Here is a 26,042-nt window from a genome sequence, read left to right as displayed (position 1 = left end):
TTGTAGTGTAAGACAGGCTCAGTAGCGTGTGCTATCTAACATTCTTGTGATTTACCCATCTATTATCATGAGAAGATTTTGTGCTTCCTATATACTGGGACCATATGGGTATTTCGCATGGACTTCTACTGATCCATTCTCCATCATTCTTCTGTAGATTGGATTATCTTTTTTTTCTTTTTCATTTAGAACAGAAATTGTTTTATCTTGTATGTTTCTGTAGACATCTAAGAAAATCAAGTGAACACAGAAAGCAGAACAGCTGGAACCAGCAGAACAGAGTTTTATCGAAATATTTCCAATTTTCCTTTCAGGATAGATGATGAAGACAAATACGGCAACTGGTGGCAATGGTAGAAATACTGAAATCAGTACAAGCAGTGAAGATGTTCAGATGTATAAAGTATGCATTCTACATCACCCTCAATCTTCTCACTGCACTTTAACAGATGAGGTGTTTCAGTTGGTACAGTTTTTAGAAGCAAAGCTCCAGCGACTGGTTATGCAACTAAAGATAATCTGAAATTTGGAGGAAGGAGAATACTGTTGTATAGGAGAAGCCAAATTAGAGAGGGGGGTTACAGTGAAGGAACATGGAAGCAAGATCAAGACAGGCTTTTTTTGTTAAAAAAAGTTATAAGGAAAAGTAGGAGCAGCATGTGGAAGGAAGAAGGAAAAGTCAGCCAGCAGATAAAGAACAGAGGAAGACCTCTAACAATATTCATCAGGAGCTAAAGCCTAATAAAAAGAGTGATGACCAATCACTACATTGTAAAGACAGAAGAACTGGAAGACAGAATCAACAAATCATACCAGTATAAAGTCACAGCGCAGCACCTGTTACTGAAGGGAATAGGAATGGTTATAAGGTGAGATGATCTACAAGGAGGAAGGGTAGGTGGACTTCCAGGAGCAAAGATACATACAAACCTGCTGCAAAGAGAAGGTCTGATGTGAGTTTGAAAGTAACCATGGATTATTGTTCATTTTGGAAAAAATAATGAAATAATATTTTCCACTGACATAAAAATTGCTATACTTAGCTACAGGTAAAGCTATAGGTGACTTAGAAATAGGTGAAGACTCAGAGTCTTTTTGATTAGAAGAAATAGCATGGAATCACAGTCTGAACTTCTAGTCTATTGTCCTCAATGCCAAGGCAGAATAAACTATAATTCTTTATAAATACATTTGAGGGGAGGGAATTTTAGGAGGTAGAATAAAATTATTTTAGTTAAAGGGTGATATCAGCACTGGGTGAATATTACAAGTCAGTCATGAATAACTACATTTGGCAGTAGAGTTCAGACAGAGTAGTGTGAGCAGAATATCAAAACTCACTTTAGGATCTGGTTTGCTAAGCTTATGGAAGAGATACCTCTAGGAATTCTATTTTTTTAAGCCTTGTCCTAAGCCTCATTTTCTGAATTTCTGCATGTGTTGGGATATCTGAAGCTTAAAAGGCACCAAAATCACTTTTTTGCTGTCATACTTCAGTTCTTCATAGCTTCTGATGGTTTCCCTGGAGCATTTGCTTTTTCTGTATAGGTGTAGAACTTGATACAGGAATCCCAGTTTTCTCTCTCTTAAGGGTTGGAGACTGGCAGTATTTAGAGGTGAAGTGTAGCAGAAGTGCTGGTGTTTCTTAATGACTCGCTTCTCTGAGTGTCTCCTAGGTGCATACTGCTTGTGTTCAGAGCTGAAGTCTGGGGGTCAAGAGAGAATATTTTACCCCTTCATGAGCTTAAGAGAAAGCTTTACGTTCCCCTGTAGTATCAAGGGTGGCCCGCTTGTTAGGGTCACCGGAGGCATCCGTCACAGTCTGGGAGCCAAACTCTGATTGTGTTTGGGGCTTTATCCTATGAGGGCTACTTAGGTCTACTGAGGTCAATGAAGTTTTTCACTTGGGGCACCCTAAATGCATGTAACCTGCTTAAGCTGGGGCTACATGGACTTCTCCAAAACCCAAATTCAGCCTTCTAATTTTCTTGAAATGCTTTTGAACCTCTGTGCTGTCAGCTGGTAAAAATAGATTTGTGAGAGTGCAAAAAGTATGTTGTGTAATTAGACTTATTAATTTCTTATTTCTACAGGATGGCTCTTTACCAAAACATATTTTGTTGTCCATCTTGAAAATCTGCTGCATCGGACCATGTATCGAATCCACTGCAGGGATCTGTGTTGCTGTTGTGATTTTTAGCATTCTAATGGAAGCAAGCTTGCTGGGATTTAGTGGGAAATGGTGATAATGCTGTTAAAAAGTAATGAGACTGATGAGCAGGCAAACCTTTCAGCCGCTTCCTTTATTGTTTTATCAAAAATAAGAAAACTATTCATGTTTTTCTGTGTTACTCTGGATTCAGTCAGGATTAACTCTGAGGTCATACTTGGGATTTACCTTAATACTATTCAGTGCACAATTTGGGCTAGCTCTTATTTATATTATTTTTTTCTGCTTCTTTCAGTAAAAAGAAATGAAATAAAAGGGGAATTTGGAATATTTAAGTGTGTAGGAAGTACAATATAAAGAATTCCAGGAGAATCACAGTGGAGAAACTCCTCAGAAACAAGGATGTAGGAATGAAGGAAGCAAAGAGGAACCACAGTCACCAAATGTGTCTGTAGTTACATTCCTGTATTTATCTATGATCAGAAGACATGAAAAAGAAGTGACTGTGGGAAGTAGGTGGCTATGGGAAGTGCTGATGTTTTCTTGTTTTTATTTTGCCATTCACAACTCTCTACATTGTTAGGTAAGACAAGCCCTCAGGATTTTATCAATGAAGCCAACCTCCACGAAGCTTAATGAGATCCCAGCAAGCTGAACAAGCTTTGAAATTCAGCAACCTTTAAGACTATACTCTGCAGTTTCCTTTTTTTTTTTTTTTCCCCTCTTGCTCCCAGTCATCTTCCCAATCAAAACCTGACAACAGATGTACACATGTGACCCAAGTGGTTATCTAGGAAATTACCAGTGTTTGTTTTTACCGTGTAAAAGAGTAGCCTTAGGTTTAGCATTGTACTTTATAGGAGAATTTCTAAGTGTACTGCAAAATGCAGGATTCTGTGTTGTCTTCTTCATATTGCTTTTCTGCTCATGTATGTTACAAATTGCTTTACTGCCTACCGACATGGACCTGCTTATGGCAGAGAATGTGTTTCCCGATGATGTTTAGCAATACTGTAGCATGAATAAGGTATTGTCCTTGATTTTCCTAACTGAAATTTCTCGAGGAAATGAGGTCAACAGAATGTAATTACCTACACTGAAATCTCCTAAGGGCACTGGGTAGAGCTGTGCAAATGACTGATTATTTTGATTTGCTTACAGAAGCAAAAAAATCAGAGGCAAAAATCAGTCTGAATAGAGCAAAATTATTTATTGTTCAACCTGAATTGAAACATGTTGTTGGTTCTTAACTGTTCTTCACAGCTCATTATGAGAATTAAAATAACATTTATTTTATATATTTTAAACTAAAAATCAGCACAGAAATTCAACATTGCCATTAACTCCAACAGCTTCTCAAGAGGAAATTCCAGGCTGATCAGAGCAAGCTCTCTGGGTTCACTTCTCTTAGAACACAAAGTCCCTTTTGTACCACAGTGGGTTTCTCAGAGCGCTCTTCCAGTAGATGACTAATGCAGTTTCAGTTACTTTTTGTCTGTAAAGGAGCTGATCCTTGCCTATTTTACTGCTCAGAGGGACAGCCCGTCTTCCAGACTAGAAGCTGAACTGGGCTGTTATAGCTGCTCTGTTCTTCATAAAGGCATGGAAGATTCACTGTGTTTCAGCCATTAAAAAAAAAAAAAAAAAACCAAATAAAAATTTAGTTCTGGTTCCTTTTGTAAAGGCATAATTAGAAAGTATTTTGACTATCAAAAGAAAACTTATTTATTACTAATACATAGTTATTAAACCCATGTAATCTAAGAGTTCTTTGTGCCCAACATCAGGGTATGCAAAGTATGGCTAAATCCACACACCTGTATCTCCTCTGTAGCGAGCCAGGTGCTCTGTTGGCTGGCTAGGCAATGCTTGATGAAGGCTGGGTCATAACAAGGGACTGTAATGTTTCCTGATTTAAGCAGCTGAACAAGGAATGCAGAGTTATGATTATGGTCTCAGGCATCTGAACTTTACCTTTCTTCTTTTTCTTACGTGTTTAAGTCTGATTTTTGGATTTGGTTCTTGGCCTTTTCTCCTCAAATCCTCATATATAGAAGATGATCGCAGCAATTCTCATATTTGCTATTACTGGGTGAATTGGAAAGTGGACTGCACATGTTTTCCTATTGGAGTTGATACCAATACGAAAGTTGGACTTGGCTCAGCGTGTGCTCTGCTCTTGCACATCATTTTTGAAATGTTGCCCTGGCTGGAAGTATAAATAACATTTTAAAAGACTATGTAAAAAGGAGTTTAAGAATGTGATACACTTCACATACTTAGTAGACTGTCTGTAGTGTTAAGCTATTGCTATAGAAATTGCATTGTGGGTTTTTAAGGGTGTTCCTATATTACACAAATATTCTTTCCAAATCTTGCAGAACCCAAAGATCTCGTCACATTTCCAGTGCCGTCTACAGAATATCCAAGAGAGACATTCTAAACTTATTCTTCTCTTTCTACAGGCTGTTTTTCTGGAGACAATGACCACTTTTTGGCAATTCATCAGCGAAAGAGTGGAAAGCCTGTGTTCATTTATCACCATGTGCAGAGTGTGGAGAAAAGTCTGGATACTGACAGCTATAAGAATTCCAAACAAAATTTCCATTCCTCTTCCCACACCAAAATAAGCAGGTTGCACCCTGCAATAATTGTTAAATCAACCTTCCCCAGACCTGCCTACGACCCATCCCTTAATCTGTTAGCTATGACTGGTCAAGATTTGGAAATAGAAAATCTTCCTATTCCTGCAACGAATGTGATTGTTGTGGTAAGTGCCTTTTTCCAGGTTCTGGAGGTGGTTTTTGGGTTTTTTTTTTTTTTGTGAATAAATATGCCTGTAGGTAAATACAGACAGATTGTTATGTGGGGTATCGAAAGTTTGTATTCCACTGTCTGGCTGGTCATTAAATCTAAATAATGACCGCACAACTCAAATCACTTCAGTGGAATTTGCTTTCATATAGGCCCACAGTGATCAACAAGCAATCTGATGAACCAGTGGAAAATATAGCCTCTCTGTAGGTAAAGAACTTACCTTTACCTCAAGTGCATTTAGTCCTCTTGTCTTGATTGAGGTTTGCACTGCTTTTGCTGCATGGTTTTTAAACTGATTCTGCATAGGGCACAAGAAAATGTACTTTATGGAACAATTCTACAGAGGCAGGGAGATTTTTAAAAGGCTGACACAAAGGTTTCATTCACTTCTATTTCCCCAGTAAATCTACCATAATGCTTACATAGCTGTTTGAAAATAAGCCTGTTTCTTGCAAAGAATAGGACCTGTGTTTTTGTTGGTGTAAGCCATACGTGCTCCTTCTGTGACCTGTGGGCTGGGACCGTCCTTGTTCTGTTAACTGTATGTGATCTTTCCCATTCTCAAAAAAAGTGATGGCAGTTCTCCCTCCTACAGTGGAGGGCACGTCAGTGGAACTGTATGTTGATGCCACCCTAATGCCACCTTCGTGCCAGCAGAGCCACATACTGTGAGTAGAGCTGTCCTCTGTGGAGTGCACAGCAGAGTCTGTATATGCTATGCTCAGACACTGCTCTGCCTCACCCTGCTGCATAGGTAGCCCTGCTTGATTATGGAGAAGAGCACTGGGTTCATCCTTCTACTTCCTGGAGGGAAGAATAACCATTCATAATGGCTCACGTACTCGTTAGAATGAACTAATAAAGATTAAACTGGAACAATGTGACTAATTACAATCAGCAGCTATTTGCCTAATTCTGTAAATTACTCTGTACAGAAGATGCTAGATTAAAAGAGAATGGCCTTTACAAAAAAGGAAAGAAGATAGAGCATACAACATTAAGGCATGTTAGCACACTAAGTCTTTCAGGATCGTGTATGCGTTCCTCACACTGGTGGTACCTCTAGAGATCTGCCCTTGTGAACGCACCAAATACAACAAAGGCTAGTGACACAGAAAAGAATAATCGGGGGGAAAAAAGGCTAGTAATTTTATTAGTCTTACTATCCGGGAATTAGGCTCAAAACCTGTGCTCTGGACTTGTTGCATCCCACATGAACAAGACCTCCTACTTTGAGATTAGATGGCTAGCATAGTTAGTGGACTAGATACAGTTGTATGTAAGTGTCCGTATCAGAGCAAAATAAGGTTCTGACGTTCTTACTTCACCGGGGACATGCCAACTGTACACAGAGTCCCCAGTCAGCACTGACTGGTACTGGTCAGGAAGAGGAGATGCCAAGCAAGCTGGATACACCCATGCCCCAAGCTAGTGTAAACTAGCAGGGCCAGCCTCATAGTAAAGGTACCTGCTCTCTTTCCGTAGCAAGTATTATTTCACCCTCTGTGAAAGTGAAACCTTTCTGTTAGTGCAAGGAACTCAGAATATGCATGGCCCCTCCTTTTTTCGTTAAATGATGCTGTTATTTATGGCCTGTTATTTTAGTAGAGCTTTGCACACTTCTGGAGTCAGTTCTCAGTTTGCAATGCAAGAAACCTGCAAAATATGCTGGGGCTACCTTGATTTTAAGCTGACTGGCTCTGTGCCTGCATTAAAAGCTAAATGAGGCAGAGTTTCAATTGGTAGTCACATAAAGAAAAGACCTATTAAATCTACATTAAGTTCTCATTAAGTGACCTCGGTCTGAAGCTTTGCTACTACATTTCTAGGATGGAGCTGCTGCTCTGAAGCCTTCTGTTCTGGCTGAGAACCATATGTCCTTTAAAGGGGGGCATAACAGCATGAGCTAATCACAACATGAAAGCTGTTTGTAGCTTGGGATCTTCAGCTGTCTCTGGATGCGTTGAAGGACGGTGCTTTTGGTTTGCTTTTAATGTTGTCCTTTCCAAAAAAGCCATTGGGGAAGCATATGTTTTAAAGCTGAGGTGCTGAGAGTCAGACAGCTCCTTGGATTAATCCCACCCTAAGAAATTTTGAAGATGTCTTCCTCCAAAGGGCAGCTGTCCCACAGCAGGGTGGCTGCCATAATCCAAGCACAGTCCTGCTCCTTCCAGGTCTCTGCACTTCAACATTTTGTTTCTTGCTCTTGAATGTCACCTGAAGTACGTTGTAATGTTAATGTCATTGCCAGGGGAGTCTTGGTGTTTTGGTTGGTTTTTTTTGTTTGTTTGGGGGTTTTTGTTGTTGTTTTGTTTTGTGGTTGTTTTGTTTTTTTTTTTTTAAACGCACATATATCACTCCCTCTTTGTTTCAAACTAGCATTTACTGCTTGTTGCTGCTTTTCAGTTTTTATCATACAGGGCGAGCAGCAACATTTGTTGTTTTGCCCTGGCTGACCCTTTTTGTTCCAGCCTTTAGCAATGCTGTTGGTTGCTCAACTTGAAAGGGCAATTGCTAGTGTTAATGCTTCCAGTAATCCAGTTACATGACTAGAGCACATTGTGATTTAGTATGAAAGCCAGCAACGGGGGTTATTTTTTTGAAATAAATCAGTGCTGTTGTGGCTCTGCAGAGGGGAGGAAACTGAATTAAATCTAATTTCAGTGTCTTGAGGTCCATTTTCTTCATCATCGAGGTGGAAATGTAGGGTGAAAAGATGCTTAATGTAGAATTATTACAAGGTTACATTTTGTGCTAAGGACTGGACCATCTGATAAGCAAAATGTTGCCAATGCACAGCAGAGTGCTATGAAGCCAGGAATTCTGCAGGTATTGTGTCAAAAAGTGATGTTTTGTGACTATCAATAAAGAATGCATGCTAAGCAGTAATTTTACTGAACCTGGGGAAATTGTAGTGCTTGTTTGCCTAAGGAGCAAGGATTTATTTTCTGGGAGTGAGTTTTAAATAACTAACAGAAGCCTTTCCGTCACATTACCCAGTGTTAAGTTCCTGTTGGTTTGGGGTTTGGTTGTGGTTTTTTGTGTGTGTGTCCGTGTGTGTGTGTTCAGTGCACATTGTTTGCTGAGGGAAGTGAGGACAATCCAGAGCTCTTAGAAGCATTTTGACTGTTCTATAAATGCCTTAGTGCTTACCCATATGTTCTGTTTAGCTGTCTCTCTAAATGATGTGTGTCCAACTCATATTAAAATTGCTTGGTTAACATATGGAATTATATACTTTTTTGTAATACTCAAGAGTTTTCTATTTGTATGGGTTTATTTTGGATCTCAGAAACTACACAATCATCCAAGATATTAGAGAGTTAGTAGTGAAATGATCAAGTTCTCCAAATGTCTATTTGTGTTTATTCCAAGTCTTTCCAATACTGAATGTGAGCACCACCAAGGTCAAGGCAGTACGTGGAAAGTAGAAGTAGTCTGTGGATCCAACTACTTATGATTAAAAATATTACTGTCTAACGCACTTGTTAAAAAATGCACATACATATGTATATATAGTTAGGGATGAACTTGAGAGAAAAGCAGGACTTGTAGTGAAGGTTACAGCTCACACTAGGTCTTAATTATCTCCTCATGGAGGTGCTAAAGCATCGTCCCTTGTAGCCTGCCAGTATGGTATGTCCAGAGTCTCTGTTGGGCACACAAATGTGTTGTACTAGGACTGGGCCAAGCTCCTCAGATGCTTTTTTCACTTATATCCCGTGAAGTGTTTCAGAAATGTAAAGGTAATAAATTTGCTCAATATATCAAATTTTTCCCTTTCACACCTTGGTATTACTATATACCTTCTTATGTAAATGTGAAAATCTGTCTCTTTTTCTGTTGCTTGGAAACTCTACAGTAGCATTAAATTCAGCACATCAGTTTTGTTTGGTTTACATGAGTTATTGAACTGAGTTGATTTAATTAGAGTTTCTCTCAGCTAATGTCAATAGGATGTAAGATTTACAGACAGCTACAGAGCTTATGTTGCCTTTTGCATAGCATTTTGCATAAGGCTGAATGGCTCAGAACTATACCTCTGCCATACCATTACATCTATTTTGTCACCAGTATTTGAACCATCTGCCTTCAAGCACACTGAAGAGCACAGTGCTAGTGATGCTAGTGCTTGGAGAGAGGGTTCAGTGGAAAAGTCCACAAATGTATGTTTCTATAAATAGATAACCACATGTGAACTAGGTATTCAAGCTTCAGTATAGGCAGTGGAAATCTAGCCTATTGGTAGTCTATTAAGCTATCTAGCACATTTCTAAACAATTTCTGGGTTATCGGGAAATTAGTATAGATCAGGGACCATATTCAAAGTCAATGTGGTCATCCTGTTTTGGAGATTAGTACTGACATGGGCCATTTCCACATCAGTTTTCACACTGCCAGAGAAAAGAATCAGACACATTTCATCTGCTAGTAGAATGTAGCCTTGAAGTCTGCTTCAGGGTGAACTGACTATTTCCCTAATCCCAAAGGGTTGTAGTGACGAGATTTCTATTGATGATAGTGTGTGCTTAAGCAGCAACTGCACACTGACTACTTACCTATTTGTATATATTCACACACACACAGAGATATGTACGTTTAGTGCTGTCTTAATCTGGAGCTGATCCAAGCTTAAACAACACATTTTATATTTAAATAATGTGGAAATCCTTTCCAAATCTAGGCACAGTTCAAGTAAGTGTCTTCTGGGTGGCTTTGGGTAGCTGAAAACCATGAGGCTGTGAAACCACAGCAGAACTGCTTTTACGCTTACGTCAAATTTATCCCATAAATAATGCTGTATTCTCTTGTCTAGTTTTGCTCATACTACATACTCAGAGAAGATGCATCTTTTGCTTGCTTACTGACATGGCCTTACACGTCTAAGTTCCCCATTTCCTGATGCAGCATGTTTAATTACAAATGTCAAGGCCCAGAATTTTCTTTTCCCTATATCTTATTTCATTATTCCCACATCTTTTTTTTTCTGCTGGAAATGTCTGTTTTTCTAATTCTTTGTACTTCCTATGAAACCATGGTTTCCATGTGGAATGTCATCCCTAAGGCCCTGTAGTAACATACAGAATGTCCTGATCTCTCTTCCTTCATGTATCCACTCAAGACTTTTGATGCAAGACTTGCTTCTTCCTTTTAAAGATCAGCCAAAGAAAGGGAACCAGACTACAAAATAACCCTACTTTCTGAACATTGAAATTGCCTCTACTGATGGGCTTTGTTGGAGTACCATAAGAAGAACTGTATGAAGAGAGCTTGATAAAAAGGTGGGGGCATCCAATCCCTCCAATCATTTCCAGTTGTTTTTTTTTTAAATATCTTATAGGTACATTTTTTTGGAGACACTTAATATAGTTTTCTACTCATAAAAATGGAACAACGTCTATGGAATTTGCTTTTTACTTTTCTTTAGATGAAAAATGCATGTTTCTTCTCAGTGGTATTTTGGTAATATAAGATGCCCTCTTTTTCAAGGCTAAGTCACGAAGTTTTACTGAATGAGAGGAGTAGGACACAGAGGGCCCTCTGAGTCACAGCACCAAGCTGTGTGTGATCTTTCTGTGTACCAGAAGGTAAATGACCTGAGAATCCCAAGAAGAGAAGATGCTCTGATAATGTTTTTTCACTAATAACCTATTTCAGATTTCCCCAGCTGTCCACTCCACTGACTGTTTTTTCATAATCTCTTACTGTTTTTTTTTTTTCCCTGATATTGGATACCTTGCCTTGAAATAAGACAAAGTATCTTCCTTTTTTTCAGTTGTTCTTGTTAGGAGCTCTTCTCTCTTTCAAATACTGTGGCAGCCTTTGCTGGCACAGCATCCACCCAGTTAACTGGCCCAGTAAGGCCATGGCGAACAATCCGCAAAGTTACATTCAAATGATTCTGTCTCAGTCTGATAAAAACGCATATAAGCCTGTGAGAATCTTTGATAGCTGAGAGTGATCCATTAGACCAGAAATTCAGGACTGCTTTTAAGAGACCACAGACCAAAAGTCATTCTTTGTTTGGGAGGGAGAGGAGGGAAGAGGAATGGATAAGGCAGAGGATGTTCTTACAACAGTTCTGCAGCAAGTGGCTTGTTGTTGCTCAAGAACTGTTGGCCTTCCATCATCTGTTGCGTGATACGTTGTACTACAGTTAGTTTGGAAGTTATTTGAAATGGTAATTTTATCTTCCTATTACACCCTGTACAGTAATGTCCTAATTTTCACTGGGATAGATGTAGATGTATGTATATATAGTTCTATCTGTGGCTAGATGTAGTTATACTATATTATAATAATAGAAGTGACTAAGGAGCTGCTTTTTGAATACTGTATGAACCTGGGGTCTCAGCCTTGAGTCTGCCAGATTCTGACTCCAAAGGCCATTTAGCTTCTGGTGTGCAGAAAGACTACACACAGCTTAGCGCTGGGACTCAGAGGGCTCTCTGTATCCTACTTCTCCCATTCGGTAAAACTACCCTAAGCTCACTCCCTCTGTAGACCCTGTGAGGAGGTGATCAAAATACTTTTGAAAGTATATTAAGCTACAAAATGAGGTGAGAATAAGGCAAAAAAATATGAGTGAGGAGAACAAGTAGTCCATAAAGTGGCAGGTCAACCAGTGCTGGGGCAGACAGCCAAGCTAGCTGTCTATGAAACATAACACAAAGTCAGATGTCATTTTTTGTCACTTAATGTCTGTTATTGCCAGCCTGAGAGAGGGATTGGCACTGGACCAGGCAGAGGAGGCATAAAGAGAAAATCATGCCTCTGCAGTGACTTCTCAAAGGAGCCTCCTGAGGAGTAAGATCTCAACATCCAGTAAGGTATCAACTATGTCCCTCTCCATTTCCAGGTCATGTGTTTGTCTGATGCTTGGAACAACAGAGGATAAGTCCCATACTAATAGACAGTGGAGTTTTAAGACCTTACGATAAATACAGTGCTGAATGGCTACAAGCTCTAAATGTTAGTCACACATTACAACAGTGGGCAGTATCAATCAGTACCCATAGTGAGATTGTTATAATCACTATTGTGTTCCTTTGCACTTTACATCATGACCCCAAACATCAGGTCTTCCCAGTATTTGGCATCTAGACTCACATCCACCTTCTAATGAGAATGATGCTCACCGTTATCTCAGTCCTTTCTTAAGTAATTTTACTAGACATAACATATTTGCAGCAAGGCTTGCAAATAGACCTGGTAGCCTGCAGCTCTGTCATTCTGGATTTTGTTTGCACAATGAGATCTAGAGAGTCTGCATTAGTTGGCCTCATTTGCTTGCTGCTTCCTTCTGTGCACTTCAGCAGGGATAATTGCATGCTGAACCATTATCATGGTATTGTTTGCTGTCAGTCTTTGTGAAAAACAGGAAAGATTGCATTAGGTTGTAACATGCACTAAAATCTCCTTAAGGCACTTTTTTGTTATATGACTTGCAAAATGTTAAAAAAATGGTGGGATATTCAGCAACCCAGTGCTTTAATTGATTATCTTACTGCTAGCAACTTTGGGATTATTTTTCTGTAACATTCAGTGGGATGATAAACTTGCACAGAAGTTAGTCATATCTTTCACAAATTGTCCAGATCTTTATTGGTCACAAAGTTTTCTTTTCTCTGCATTTTTTAATGAAGGGAACATGTTTCTTGAAGTCATTTAATTTTCTTCATAAGCTGCACAGTTAAATGAAAAATGGATTTCAGGAGCAGGCATGTTATATGTTTTTAAGCTGAAGCCTAAAGTTTCATTGGCAGCATTGGCAGTCAGCATTGTGCAATTTATCTGTGAAAAAGCGTCAGCTGTTCCATACTTCTTCTTTCAGCTGCATATTCCTATCACTGGCCCATCCCAGCTATAAAGTAGACACCTACATGTAGCAGAACAGAATCTACCTATGTTTTTCCATTCTTCAAATTATTGGGTTTTGTCCTCCAGGAAATTCCTTATTGTTTGTTTGTTTTTTGTTGTTTTTTTTTTTTTTTTTTTTGGGGGGGTGTGTGTTTGATTATTTTTTTTTGGTGGCAAAACGAGAGATTTTCCATGAAATTGGATAGAATTCAGCCACGGTTGCAGCCAAATCAAAGACCTTCACTTTTGCTTAAGCATTTTCAAGATACCTCAAATGTTCAGAGGAACTCACATGTGGAGAAAGACTGTTTACCCAAATGTGGGAGTCCTGCCTCAAAGCGTTGCTCTAAAGGAGGTAGAGGCAAAACCAGAACCTGAGTCTTTCCCATTTCACTGAACTAAGGGGTACAGGGTACGACTTACCTCATATTCACAGGTGAAAGTATTTGTTTGAACCAAAACACATAGTTTCAGCAAACTGAATATTTAGAGAAGTGTTTATCTTGGGCTGATCCAGTACAAATTTCTTGTACATGTTTTGACTTGGTTTCTGAAATAGGGAAAACCCCCACAAACAAGCCCCCCTGCTGCCTCATTATTGCTTACATGACTGCATTTATTCCTCTGATTGAAGTAGGCTAATGTATCATTTCTGTGCCATGCTGTACTGAGTTCCAGGAGAAAAGACCCAGAAATTTTGACATCAGTGGATTTTCCATCCTTGCTCTTTGTTTGACCTTTTTTATGACAGTGCCCAAACTGCACTTTGGGTGTTTCAGCATTCAGCTTTGGAGGTAGCCTTGCACTCCTCGCCAGTTGTAACTACACTGACTCCATTACCCTGAACAGTACAGCAGAAATTCAGGAGATTTCTATACTGCTATCAATGTTCTGTGTTCCTTTTACAAGTGGGCTGAAACCTATTACTGCCTAAATATGACTAAGGAAAGGGGAGGTTTCCTGGCACATGGGTTCTCGGTGGAATCACACATGCTTGACATTCAAAACCATACGAACAAAATGGCTGTGCTGGGGTCATGACACATAAACAATTCAGTCACTACTTCCCGCAATAAATATATGCGTTGTGTTGATAATGTTCAGGAATAAAGACTGAAGAAGAACTTTTTCTTCTTTTTTTTTTTTTTTAATCCCTTAGTGCCCTCAGAGAGCTATCTTTATGAAAACTGAAGTCCCCTACAGTGACATTTAAAAGGCAGATAAAGGGCACTCAGATAAAAAGACAGCATGTGTTTCCTTATCTGTCAATGTTTTGTTGGATCTGGCAGTTCAGCTTCTGGAATAATCCTTTTGGTTCTTCATTTCTGACATTGTTAGGAAAAGTGACAGCTTCTGTAAAGTTCCTCAATACATGGTTAATAATGTGTTCTTGTATGTAACCCTTTAAATATTAAACCTTATAAAAATTGCCTTTGAATAAGAAAAATAATAATTTTTTGTACCATCGCCACATTAATTTGTGATGTTTTTAAAACACAGTGAAACAGACAAACATTATTAGGCAGTAGAAGATGGTCTTTTGAACACACTTTTTATAATGCTTCATAGATCAAGAATTACTGTACTTCAGCATCTCTTTTGCAAAAGATAAATATTGAATTCTGAAATGAAATGCACAAGCTGGGAGGATATTGGAGTTTGAAAGGATTGCATAGCTGTCAACTGAATGATGTTTTTTCAGTCACCTCAGTATTAAAATGGTTCATGGAAAGCGGAATAAGCCAGGGAGGTAAGCAGAGAGGTACAGAGCCTTTGTCTGTCTTTGTTGTGGTTGCTAAAAGCATTTAAGTAATGTTTTGCTGTCCTTCCTTTGAAGGTCAGTCATGAATGACAGTTTGTAATGGAGATAATTCGTATTTGCCTCTGCACCACAATAAACCAGCAGAAAATTCTTTTAGTGGATACAGTGCTCTGAATTGAGTATATAGTAGGAGCATCATGAAAAGTGTTGAGGGTATATAACCAGACTGCTAATACAATGGTGTTGAATAGTGTAGGAAAGTGGTTGACTGCATATGTTTTATCTGTGTTTATTTAAACATAAATTGAAACAGATTTACATTTCAGCATTTATTAGCTGTTGGAGAATAATAGTGGAATGTCTGCTTTGTACAGACTGGCTGAGGACACACATTCTCCTTGGGAATGGTCATTCTGTAATAAACTGTAGCACAGAAATCAATGACAATATAAATCAAGATTTTTAGATTTACGATATGCTAAAGTAAATTTTGCTTGATTTACACAATGCCATTGATTGAATTTAACTTCATGGGTTCTGCCCATTTTCCTGTTGGTGTTTTTAAAATAAGAGGTTATCTTTTGGCTGATACTAATTGTAGTAGTAATCTTGTTTTCTTTTTGAAAACATACTGAGAGAAATAAGGGTCACTTCTGTTACAGTCCTGTGGTGGTCTGGCAACACTTACTGCTTTCTGCACTTTTTAGCCAAATTGTTGCTGATATGCTTTCTTCGTGCAACGTGTAATGTATTGTCTAATTAAGAACACAGCTCTGGAGGCTAACCTTTACAAATAGAGATGATATTTCAATTTTATGTAATAAAAATTATTTCATGTTACAACATTTTAATTTCAGGTACTGTACCATGCAGCTCTATAGTAGTGCAGTCTTCTGAGTTCACAGGTCATTAAAACACAAATGTTTTAGGATAGTGGAAGAATGACCTTAAATACTGCACTCTTAGAGCTTTTGCATTCTTCAGGCAAAGTAAAGCTAAACGAGCATAGAAATTATATTCCTTGTCCTAAGGTGATGATGAAAAATAAGCATGAAGCAGATGCTGTTGCCAAAACCTTTCTCATAGGCTTTCTCTGGAATGGTGCTACAGGATGCTGTGGCTTTGCCTAATTAGCCACAGAGAAAGTGTATACAGGCAATAGAAACTAACTTGAAAATTACAAATACTCGCTCCCTTTCTTCCACTATTTTCTGTTTAAACTATAGCTACACTACGTAAAGGCCTCTCCCCTTTGTCCATTGCCTACTATGACATAAACTTAGTTTTAAGGGTTTCTGGATTGACCGTGGTAGAAAGACTCTGTTAAAGGATGGATGGGATGGGAGGAGGAAGGTGATTATTAGCTGTAGGAACACCTCTCTGGCATGCTGTATACATACTTTTATGGTTGGAACAAGAGACTATTGACTGGAGTTGGGAGAATAAGGAAACATAAACTGAAATTTTAAAAGACCACCCAGATAATGAAATAGCAAGAAAGCTATTGAATGTTGTTCAAGAAAATTGTAAAAAAAAACCCACAAACAAAAGAACAAGCAAACAAAAAAAAACCCCACCCAAAACCACTGACCCCTCTAGAAATAGGTAATAGGACAATAATTAAATAGATAATTTGAAATCCATACGCTAAATAAAAAAAATGATTGTAGCTTTAATTTCTAAATATGCTTCTTAAGAATCTGCCTGAAAATTGATATAACCTTTAATGAGATAACTGTAATGTGAGTCTTTCACTAATGAATGAATTAGAAACCATATGAAAGCATTAAGTAGAATAATAAATGTACCATACACAAAAGTAGGACATCCATAAATCATGTATGATGTCCCTTCTCATCAGTTCTTGGCTCTTTGAGTCTTATTGAGTCTAATTGAAAGCCAGGGTAGCTGGATATTAGAAAAACTAGATTTGTTAGTCAGATAATAGACAACTTTCATTAAAGCATTAATTAATTTTAGAAGGCTGAGGGCCTGATGCATTAAAAATACTTGCAGAGCAGTGCTACTTTAGTCATATTTTTTTCTATTGTAATTACTGTCTTCCTCTGGTCAATGAAAGTTATTCGTGTTCTACTTTAACTTGCTCAGCAAGCATGATAGGATAGTATTGTGTTTATCAAATTAAGTCTTATCTTGCCCAAACAATTCCAAAGGCTTCAAATGGCTTCATGATCCAGGAACAAAAGATGGCTGTTCTTACAGTAAATGTGAGTGAGCTTTCTTCCTCTTTCAAAGGCATAGATTTAGAGTACCTGTATTAAGTAGTTCATTCTGTGCGCAGTCCTTCATGCCAGTAGAGACAAGGGAACACCGTAGAAAATACCTTTTTTCCTCCCCCCTCCCCCCTTCACTTGTATTTAAACATGTTAATTTAAACTCTCTTTTTATCACCTTTAATGGTTTCCTTCCTGGAATCAAATCTCATTAAGATGATGGCCAAAATAAACATTTTGCATCACTTATGAAATGAGAGTACAGCATACATGCTGAAATTAATGTGAGACTCAAACAACAAGCTTGCTCTGCCAAAGTAATACATGTCTATGCCAAAATGACCAGAGTTGCTTTAATAAAATACTTTAGGAATTTTTTTCACAGATAAATGGATTTACAATATTGGTTCTAAAAAGTTAAAAGATCCAGTCTGAAAGTAATATTATTCAGTACAAATAGCACATCTTTGTGGTGGTGAAAAATATGCTAAGAAAAAGTAAAGATAAGGAGCTTATTTACAAGGATCATATTTATTTCTGTCCAGGTGTTGAGTAGGATATTTTTATAATTATTTTTTCATTATTCAAAGTGAGGGACTAAGGGATGTTGTAGATAATGAAATAAACCTTGGTAATGTAATGTAACAATATAACAATTTAACATAGTAAGATCATGATGTAGATGTACTGGGCACAGAGTTAGCTCACATCTATCAGGACCTAACATCAAGATGCTAGCCAAGGCCTAGCATCAGTGCACAGAGCTGGCCATCTCTAACAAAAAGTCCCTTGGAGTCCCAGTGCCAGGGAATGTGTTGCAGAACATGAGAAGCATCAATATCAGCACTGAGTTATGGCATCCTCCTGACTGAGCTACCACTGCTTAAGGGCAGCTTTGGTGTCTCTGCATTTGTGTGTCATTAAACTGAAATCCAAGGGCAACTCAGCACTGACTGTATCTCTAGGCCAGGGAATGTATTTCTAGGCCAGACCCAGATGTTTTCAGCTGTCCTACCCACAATCAAACCCTTTCTTTTGTTCTTATGTAACTGATCTTTCTTCTGTAACGCTACCAGTTTGGTTGGTTGGCCAACAAGGTGTGTTCAGTCCTTGGCGATGCTTCCTCTTCACCCACATCAAATTCACTTTTGCTTTCTACTGTTATCCTTCAGTGGACTGTAAGTTTGGCTTGTCTTACAGCTGTGGGCTTTCCTGGGAGCTAGCCAAAATTTCCCTGGTGTGCCCTGTTTGACTCATGGGTTGCCAGTGGATCAGTCCTCATTTGTTACGAGCACAGTCCTGTAAATTCTTTTCATTAAAGGTAAGAGACTTTAAAGGAAGAATCCAGTGCATCTGGCATGCTGCTTATTCATCTCTTGATCAATCACTGAAGAAACTAAATACTTCAGAAATACGTATCTGCTACTTGAAAGGACTGTTGAACCACTGTGGCCTCATTAATGTCTTGTGTGTCGCCGGTCCCAGTGATCCCTGCCTTTGCCAAACGCAGTTGTGTAAGTTTGGCAGAGGCTGCTGGCTTTTCTTTGTCTTGATGTTGTTATAACCCTCTCCGTCCATTGCTCTAGTGCTATTGATCTTTGCTCTCTTGGCCATGTTACTGCTATCATTGTTTCTCCAGTTGTAATAGAAAGGCCTTGACTATAACCTTTGACTCCAATACACAGTAATTTATTTTCTTGGCTGGTCTACTTTAACATATAAGCTACATCTTTGATTTCTTACATCTTATTCTGACTGGAGGCCGACTGACTCTGCCTCTAAGTTTGGCTTTCTTTTTCTTTCCCTTGTCTCTCATTGTGGACCTCTCTCAAAATTACTTTGAGGCCGATGCAATGCAAAATTGGTATCACATCAGCTGCCAAGTAGCTCTCTAATTGCTTATTAGTTATGGTGTGGATCACCTATTCCTTGTAGCAATTGAGCTGTACATGAGGCTGATCAAGAACCACTGAAATGAAGTCTGAGTCAAAAACTCAAGGCAGAGATATCCCCAAAACAAAGTTCCTTTTTAAAGAATTTCGAGGTTTGGTGTAAAAAAACCCAACCAACCAAAAACAAACAAACAAAAAACCTGCGATAAAATGGTATTATTTAGACCTTTTGATTGGGAGGTAGGGAGGAAATGAAAGTAATGTATCACAAAATGGCCGAGATCCCAGAGTTCAAGGCATAGAGCTACAATGGGCACTCAGGTTCCAGCACCTCTTTTGCCACATCTGGGTGGAAGCCAAGAGGCACAAGGAGAGTTTTAGTTAAATCATCCAAATCAGGTTATTTAGTGTCTTTGTTTACATTTTAGGATAGACCTGAGACAGGCTTATGCAGGGGGTGTTTTCAGTGTACTTGAGATTGGTCTTGCCTTCAATATATGGGAGTTCCAGAAAGCCAAGTCTCTTTTACATACTGAAATGTTTTGCTCTACTTTCCAGATCAATTTTCATTTAATTATTTGGACTGAGTGTACTCTGTGGTGTTGGAGGAATAAGATTTGTCTGGAAGTCTAGTTATTCAATTAATCATGTGGCATATGGAGGACGAAGCAATAATTCTTTATCCTCAAGCATATACAGATTAGGGACTGGAGCTGAGGTCTCCCATAGGCAGTATAAAGCTCTAACCACAGATCTGTTGCTTGTTCCAAAGTAAATCAGTCTCCAGGTCTTCAGCAGGTTGGCCATTAGTGAGATTATCAGCAATATATTATTTTTCAGCAGTATAAGACTCACAATTTTGAGAAGAAATTCTGGGGACAGGAGCTGGAGAAGGAACCTATCCTTAGCTGTTCTTTTGCTAACAGCCTGTGCAAAATCAGGAGGCAGTGTATTGGCATGAGACTCAACACAGATTATCCTGGTAAAGTTTCACTGAGTTCCTCAGGCAACCTAGATAGCCAGGAGTTTTTGCATCCTTGCAAAAAAAAAAAAAAATAAAAAAATAAAAAAATAAAAAAAAAATAAAGGAAACAGTATAAAATAAAAACACAGGCAAGTATTTCTGAACAGGGAGATAAGACCACATGCAGTCCATGTGCTTTATCTGGTAAAGTGGGAAGGCAGAAGCTGGTTTTCACAGGCAATACCAGAAAGGTTACATAAAGAGAAAGGAATGAATAAAAACGCAGTGTGGTGCATCTAGTACACTCCATTATTCCCTGTTAGGAAAGATAGTTTATTATCCATGGAAGCCTTTTAAAAATTCTCTATGTATAATCAGGAGCCATTTAATTTTAAAATCATAATGTCAACTAGACAATTATTTCAGGTAAACTTGCACTGTATTACTTATGCATTGTTCATTCTTCCTTAAATTATATTTCCTTCTGGTACTTACAATTTAATACTACTGATGTGAATTGATGTGAAACTTATAAGAGTTCTAACTGGTACATTTTATGTTGCCCAGCATAATTTCTCTCCATCTAATCAGGCATGTAATGTATTCAAAAATATTAATTCACAAGGACGTTGCTGCAGTTTTCCTATGTCCTTTCCCCCCCCCCCCCCCCCCCCCCATCTTTTCCTGTTTTGGCTAACCACGTGCAGTATTCTGTACCCTTTTTTATTCTTATCTTTCATTCCTGTAATAAGTTTGTTGGAGTTCGTGACTCCAAAATACCTAGTCTGTGATGCCTAGTTAAGACATTTGTCTCATCATCCATTCAAACAGTCCCTCTCATCTACTCCTCTGACTCTGCTGTGTGCGAGTCATATAAATCCTTTAATCCTTTCCTCATCAAACCCTTGTCACATCTTGTTTTTAACATGTATTTGGGTTTCAGACTATGATTGGGCAAATATCTAATCTTACATAATAAATTTGAAATTGGAAAAATACTTTAAATAGCGGATTCATCTTGCTTGATCATGCCCTCATATAGCTGCTGGAAGTGAAGCTCAGCTTCCCTCCTTGGAGTGCCTCATTGTTCTTCTGCACACTTCTGCCCATGCACTCATCCCTTCTTCTCACATCTTCTCATTCTTCTCATGCTCTGCTATTCTACCTCTCCTTTTTGCATACCTTCAGTACTACCTTGGGCTCAGTAAGCCCCAGGCTACTACCAAGGTCTTGGTTTGCCTTTGTTTTTTAGTCACCTTCATCTTAGCCTTTCTTTTCCCTTTTGTTTTCTGCTCCTTGTAGCCTCAAACCATTTTACTGATCTCTATTTCCTCTCCATTTTTACATATTTTTTTAGCCCACACTTCTTTTTGGTTCCCTGGATAAGTCTTCCCCTCTGCTGTGCACATTTGTTTTTTGCCCAGGGCCCTTCTGTTACCAGCTCTCTGACAATGCTGTGAATATGCAGACATTTTCTTGAACCGTGATGTGCATCTTCTCAACATATATTGTGACAGTATGGCAGTTGTTCTCAACACTGCTTTTAGTGAGAAGGTTTTGTCTGTTTTTATTTTTATTATTATTATTATTTAATTAATGATGGCATTTAACTGCTGCAGTTCACTCTGAGTGAAGCTATTTACTTATTTGCTTGTGATAAGCTAGGAAAAAACAGCTGGAGAATATTCCTACTGTTGGTATAGGGTTGCCTTGCTTTTGCAGTCCTCCACGGTCTTCTGGATTGAAGGTGGGGATTATTGTGAAGCATGTACGTACACCCATACGCTTGCAGACCTGGAATTAAATGATGATATAAGTGATTTCTGAAAATCCCATTTAAACTCAGAACCAAAATATGCTTTGAAGTTCAAGATGCAGTTTTGCTATTTTTGATAAAGTGTTACAGAAAAGGTATTTCTTAACTTTGAAAAGGTTCACATTTGCCACATGAGTGGTGACTAAAAGAAACCAAATTAGTGTCTGCTCAAACACAATAAAAATTATCTCAGCTGAAATAAACACTCATTTAAGATTAATTTATTGTAAGCTGTACATGTCAAAGTCACTTAGCAATATAGAAATATGCATTATTTCTTAAGCGTAGGCCATTGAATAGATTGAATTTGTACTCTGTGGAGTTTTGGAGGAAAATATCTAATGAAAATAAGTAAAATAGTATCAAATCACAGTACCGTCCACCAGATGTCCCTGTACTCATAGGTGGTAATGAACAATATTCGTTCAGCTGTCTAATTGCTTTTATTAAAGGCATTTTACATACTGTGTATATATTTCCCAAGTCTCTGTTAACCACTGTGTAATAAGATCATGAAGAAATGGCAATTCATCAACAGTATCTGAGAGCTGTAGTTATGAAAATAAATTACAGGAGTTCACTGTGAAGTTTCCACTTGCCATCTCAGTTTTGTGTGCTTTTCCTTCTGTTGGGAAGCAACCTGTCTTTATCAGGCATTGCACGGCAAAAGTGATAAGTATCGATCTCTTGTATTTGTAATTTATATAGATTTTTATATGTAAATTTGATTAGTCATATAAATGTTACCAATCAATATGTTCTCATCTACCTATCTATCTATAAAAGACTTTACGTTACTAGAACTGACAGAACTAATGAGCTGAAGGCATGTGGCTTTTGTGGAGATTTAACTTTGGTAGTTGTTGGAGCAGACTCTAGTCATGGTACCTGCATTCACACAGGGTGTTTTGGTTCAGTCAGCTGCTCCCTTAGCTCGCCGTGCAGCATGCTGGGCCATCCATTGTCTGTGCAAGTTTGGGGGGCTACAGCAGGACTGTGAAATATCTCTTCTCGAGCGGGTACTTAGGTTACTGCCCTCAAATTTATAGATAACCGTATACCTGCCCATACCCCCAGTGGGAACTGGGCGTGTCTGCCAGCATGTGTGCCCTTAAGCATCATGGCCAATTTGAAGGCACAGCCTGACCTTTTAGTGATGCTACGACAGAGGAAGGGCACCTTGTCCTCCTCTGGCCTGAGATGACTAAGCTGCCAGAAGAGCACCTGAATCCCTGCTGGGAGCAAGGCTCTAGCCTGAACGAGAGATCCCACCCCAGGCATTCACTCTGGCAGGTCTACGTTGGTGGCTATCCTTGGACAGCAAGCTGGAAAACCGTGGTGGCAGGTCACTTGGCACAGGAGCCATGTGAAAGCCTTCCTTTCGTTTTCTGTGCCAGTGCCGCCATGGCATAGCCCAGGTTGGGGATGTGCAGTCCTGGCAAGCTCTGTGGACCTTCCCTACCTGTGTGCTGCTGTGTATCTTGACAGCTACTACACGTGGCCAGAGCCCAGCTAACCACAGGGGCTGCTTGGCCTCCTACCCCATCTCTGCAGAGGGGCTATCGCTGCCAACAGCTGGCGTGCTGAGGTAGGGCCACCCATAGGCAGGGAGCAGCACCTGGGCTTGGAGTGACCTTTAGGTACAAAGGAGGCACATCTCTTGGGAAAGGCCACGTGCCTAGAGTACTGATGGCTGCCGTGGGTCATTCTTTCCTCTCCTTTTTGCTATGAGGATCTGATGGATGATGACAGGAATCAAAGAGGGCTTCTTGGGTAGGACTATGTGGGAAGGGCACAGGTGTTTGTGTTAGCAGGATCTGGGACAGACGCTTGGTGACCCAAGCACTCCCTGCAGTGTTGACATACCTGAGCTGATCTAAGGTGCCTTGGGGGCTGTCGTGTAGACCTTGCTTTGGGCCTGAGGTAATCTTACCAGTATCCAGACAAATGAACATGGACAAAGTACAAGTTTACAGAGCGAAATCTCATGTAGCTGCTAAACAATACAGCCGTGGAAATCCCATCTCAAACAGGAGACATCTATTTATTCTCCAGAGTAGTCCCATTTTATGCAGTTATGCTGGTGCTGAGGCATATTTGCAAGAATGCACCCTGTATTTAGTCCTGGTAAGTTAACATACAACTGTGGACAGAATTATAATTTTATACTTGCAGTTGTGACTCTCCAGATGTTTCTATTTTTGGCAATGTATTACTTGATTAAAATGTTTGGTGTTAATAGTTGTTTTATAAACAATCTGCTGCTTTTTAATCATGATTACAAAGTTTTGCAAGGTGCATAGCCTTGAAGTTTTCTATGGAATGTTTATGAATTTATTGATGGGTGTTTCTGTTGTCTTCTGCCTTTTTAAAAAATTAAAGGGTATCTAAAGAATTCTTATTAAAACCAGATAAACATTTATTTTCCACTAATAGTGCTTTCTGGTCATGATGGTAGAGCAAATGAAACAGTTTTTGTTATTTTTCAATGTGTTTGTGACTGTCTTTTAGTATACACATGTGACTTCCCTGATTGGTGAAGCAGTTATGCAAGTTTTCATGCTAGATACATAGATTGATTCATCAGTAGGAATTCTGTCTTAATAACGATGACTGTCTTCTAGTGTCTAAGCACTGTAAGCTTGATTAAGTAAGGGGAAATCAGTGGGAGCCAAAGGAGGCAGGAAGGGAATCAGAAAGAACAAATGAATTTGGAGAAAATAAGCCACTTTTGAAAGCAGCAGACATCCTTATCTTGATGGATGGGCTAAGGGTTTGCCTTTCCTAAATTATCAACGAACACTTTATTACCTAAAAGTATATCTTGTATTTATGTATATTTGTGTGTATGTATTTCAAAATGGCATATTGCATGGAAAGTTAAGTGTTTTCTTTTGACTTTTTGGTTGCAAAGTTTTCCATTTCCACAAGGCATTATTGTCTCTCACGAACAGCTATCAAACAAAATCATAACGAAGAATGTTTACTGCCATAGCCCAGTAAACAAGGCATGAAAGGTTATTCCAAGTCTAAGTATTAGAAAATGCTACTCAGATTTTCAAATCTATAAACCAATACAAAAGTTAATTATTTTCAGAATATTTTTTCCTCCTAAATATATTTATTTTTATTAAAGTATTCTCAGTTTGTTATATACCATGATATTGATGTAAAGAAGCTTTCAAGAAGAAGGTTTAGTGGAAATAAAAGGGTTTATGTGCATTTTAGCACAACAGAGTGAACTAAATTTATTTCACTCCACTGAGCTAACTATAAAACTTAATCCTGTTATGTTATTTGCAGTTTCCTGGATTATCTCTAGCTCTTTAATCTCATAAAGTACCATGTTTATTAAACTGCTTGCATCTGTTGGGGAAAGGCATTGGCTGAAAAAGAAACAGAGACCACAAAATTTCTTGCACAACTTTCTTAATTTGAATGTAGGGACGTATACCAACTACTGTAAAGGCAGTAATGAAGTCCGATTATGTAAGTACTTGGATTTTTTTTAAATAGATTTTGTGCTTAAACCTAGAAATAATGGTATAAAATAGACAAAGGTATAATCAAGTTGTGACTTAGCTCTGTTTTAGCAGTGTGTTGTTAACGCTACTGTAGTTACTTGAAAATGCTTGTTACAACTTGTGTTTTCAATGAGCTGAATTTTGGTTTACAGACCAATCTAGCACTGATTAGTTCTACAGCGATGGTAGTTATGAAATATCACAATGCTTGTGCTAATAGTCTATAAAGTGTATATCGTACAAACATGGATAAGTTTTGGTCAGCAGTGGCCTTTTTTTTATAAAATTGCTTCCGTAACACTCTTTTTAGAGGAGTTAAAATCCTCTTTCTGTGACTTCTTAGAATTGTCTTTACTGACAGTGAGTGTAACACCTGTCTGTAATCTGGCAGTGCTTTATGAGGAGAGTTGACAGTGCGTTTTTGAATGACAGAAAAATATAATCAGTAGAAGAATTGTTTTAAATAACTATTTAATCATATACATTTATTTAATAGTAATTTACATGCTATTTTAACATCAAAACATGGCTAGAAAAAATGTGGGACAGTTTAGCAGCTCTTGAGTATTATCTATATGATGCTGTACAATGGGAAACAGGTCTTCGATAATACATAATTTTTTAATTCCTTTCTTTCATGCTTAGTGTACCTCCATGCCTGTATGTTTTTCTATTGCCTTGGTGTGGATTACAATATGTAGGTGTATGGAAAATAGCTGTGCATACTTTGGGCAAGTAAGTGTTTCTGTCCCAAGTTCTAGCCACGTCTAGTCTGTGTCTCTGGGGATCCATTCAAACAGTGGATCTTCTCTTTGCCTGTGTCTCACTGAGGGGAGGGAGCCAAAGGTCCCATCCCATGGACACTTGCTCAGACTGAACATGCCTTAGATAAATAGCTGCACAGGACATGGTACTGTGCTCATTTCTACTTTGTTGATAAAAGAAAAGGATCTAGTTCACTGGTAGTTTCTGCCCAGACAGCACTGAGATCTCAATGCATAGG

General features: G+C 38.6%; 1 protein-coding gene across 7 annotated transcripts in view; it reads left to right on the top strand.

Annotated features, from left to right (window-relative positions):
- PTPRR (protein tyrosine phosphatase receptor type R) overlaps nucleotides 1–26,042 on the top strand; it is a 147,232-nt gene that overhangs the window by 9,290 nt on the left and 111,900 nt on the right. For 6 of the 7 annotated variants that reach the window (XM_080392678.1, XM_080392685.1, XM_080392684.1 and 3 more), the window contains exon 1: nucleotides 6,411–25,004. In XM_080392678.1, coding sequence (XP_080248804.1) covers nucleotides 24,990–25,004 — 15 coding nt within the window. In that variant the 5' untranslated portion in view covers nucleotides 6,411–24,989. Of the gene's footprint in view, nucleotides 1–4,635; nucleotides 4,941–6,410; nucleotides 25,005–26,042 lie in introns of those variants that run through there. The other variant, XM_080392677.1, reaches the window with a different exon arrangement.

The sequence above is a fragment of the Falco punctatus genome (genome assembly GCF_963210335.1).
Source record: "Falco punctatus genome assembly, chromosome: 6".
Taxonomy (NCBI): domain Eukaryota; kingdom Metazoa; phylum Chordata; class Aves; order Falconiformes; family Falconidae; genus Falco; species Falco punctatus.
The sequence above is the reverse complement of the archived record's forward strand: the minus strand, read 5'-3'. Positions and strand labels throughout refer to the sequence as shown.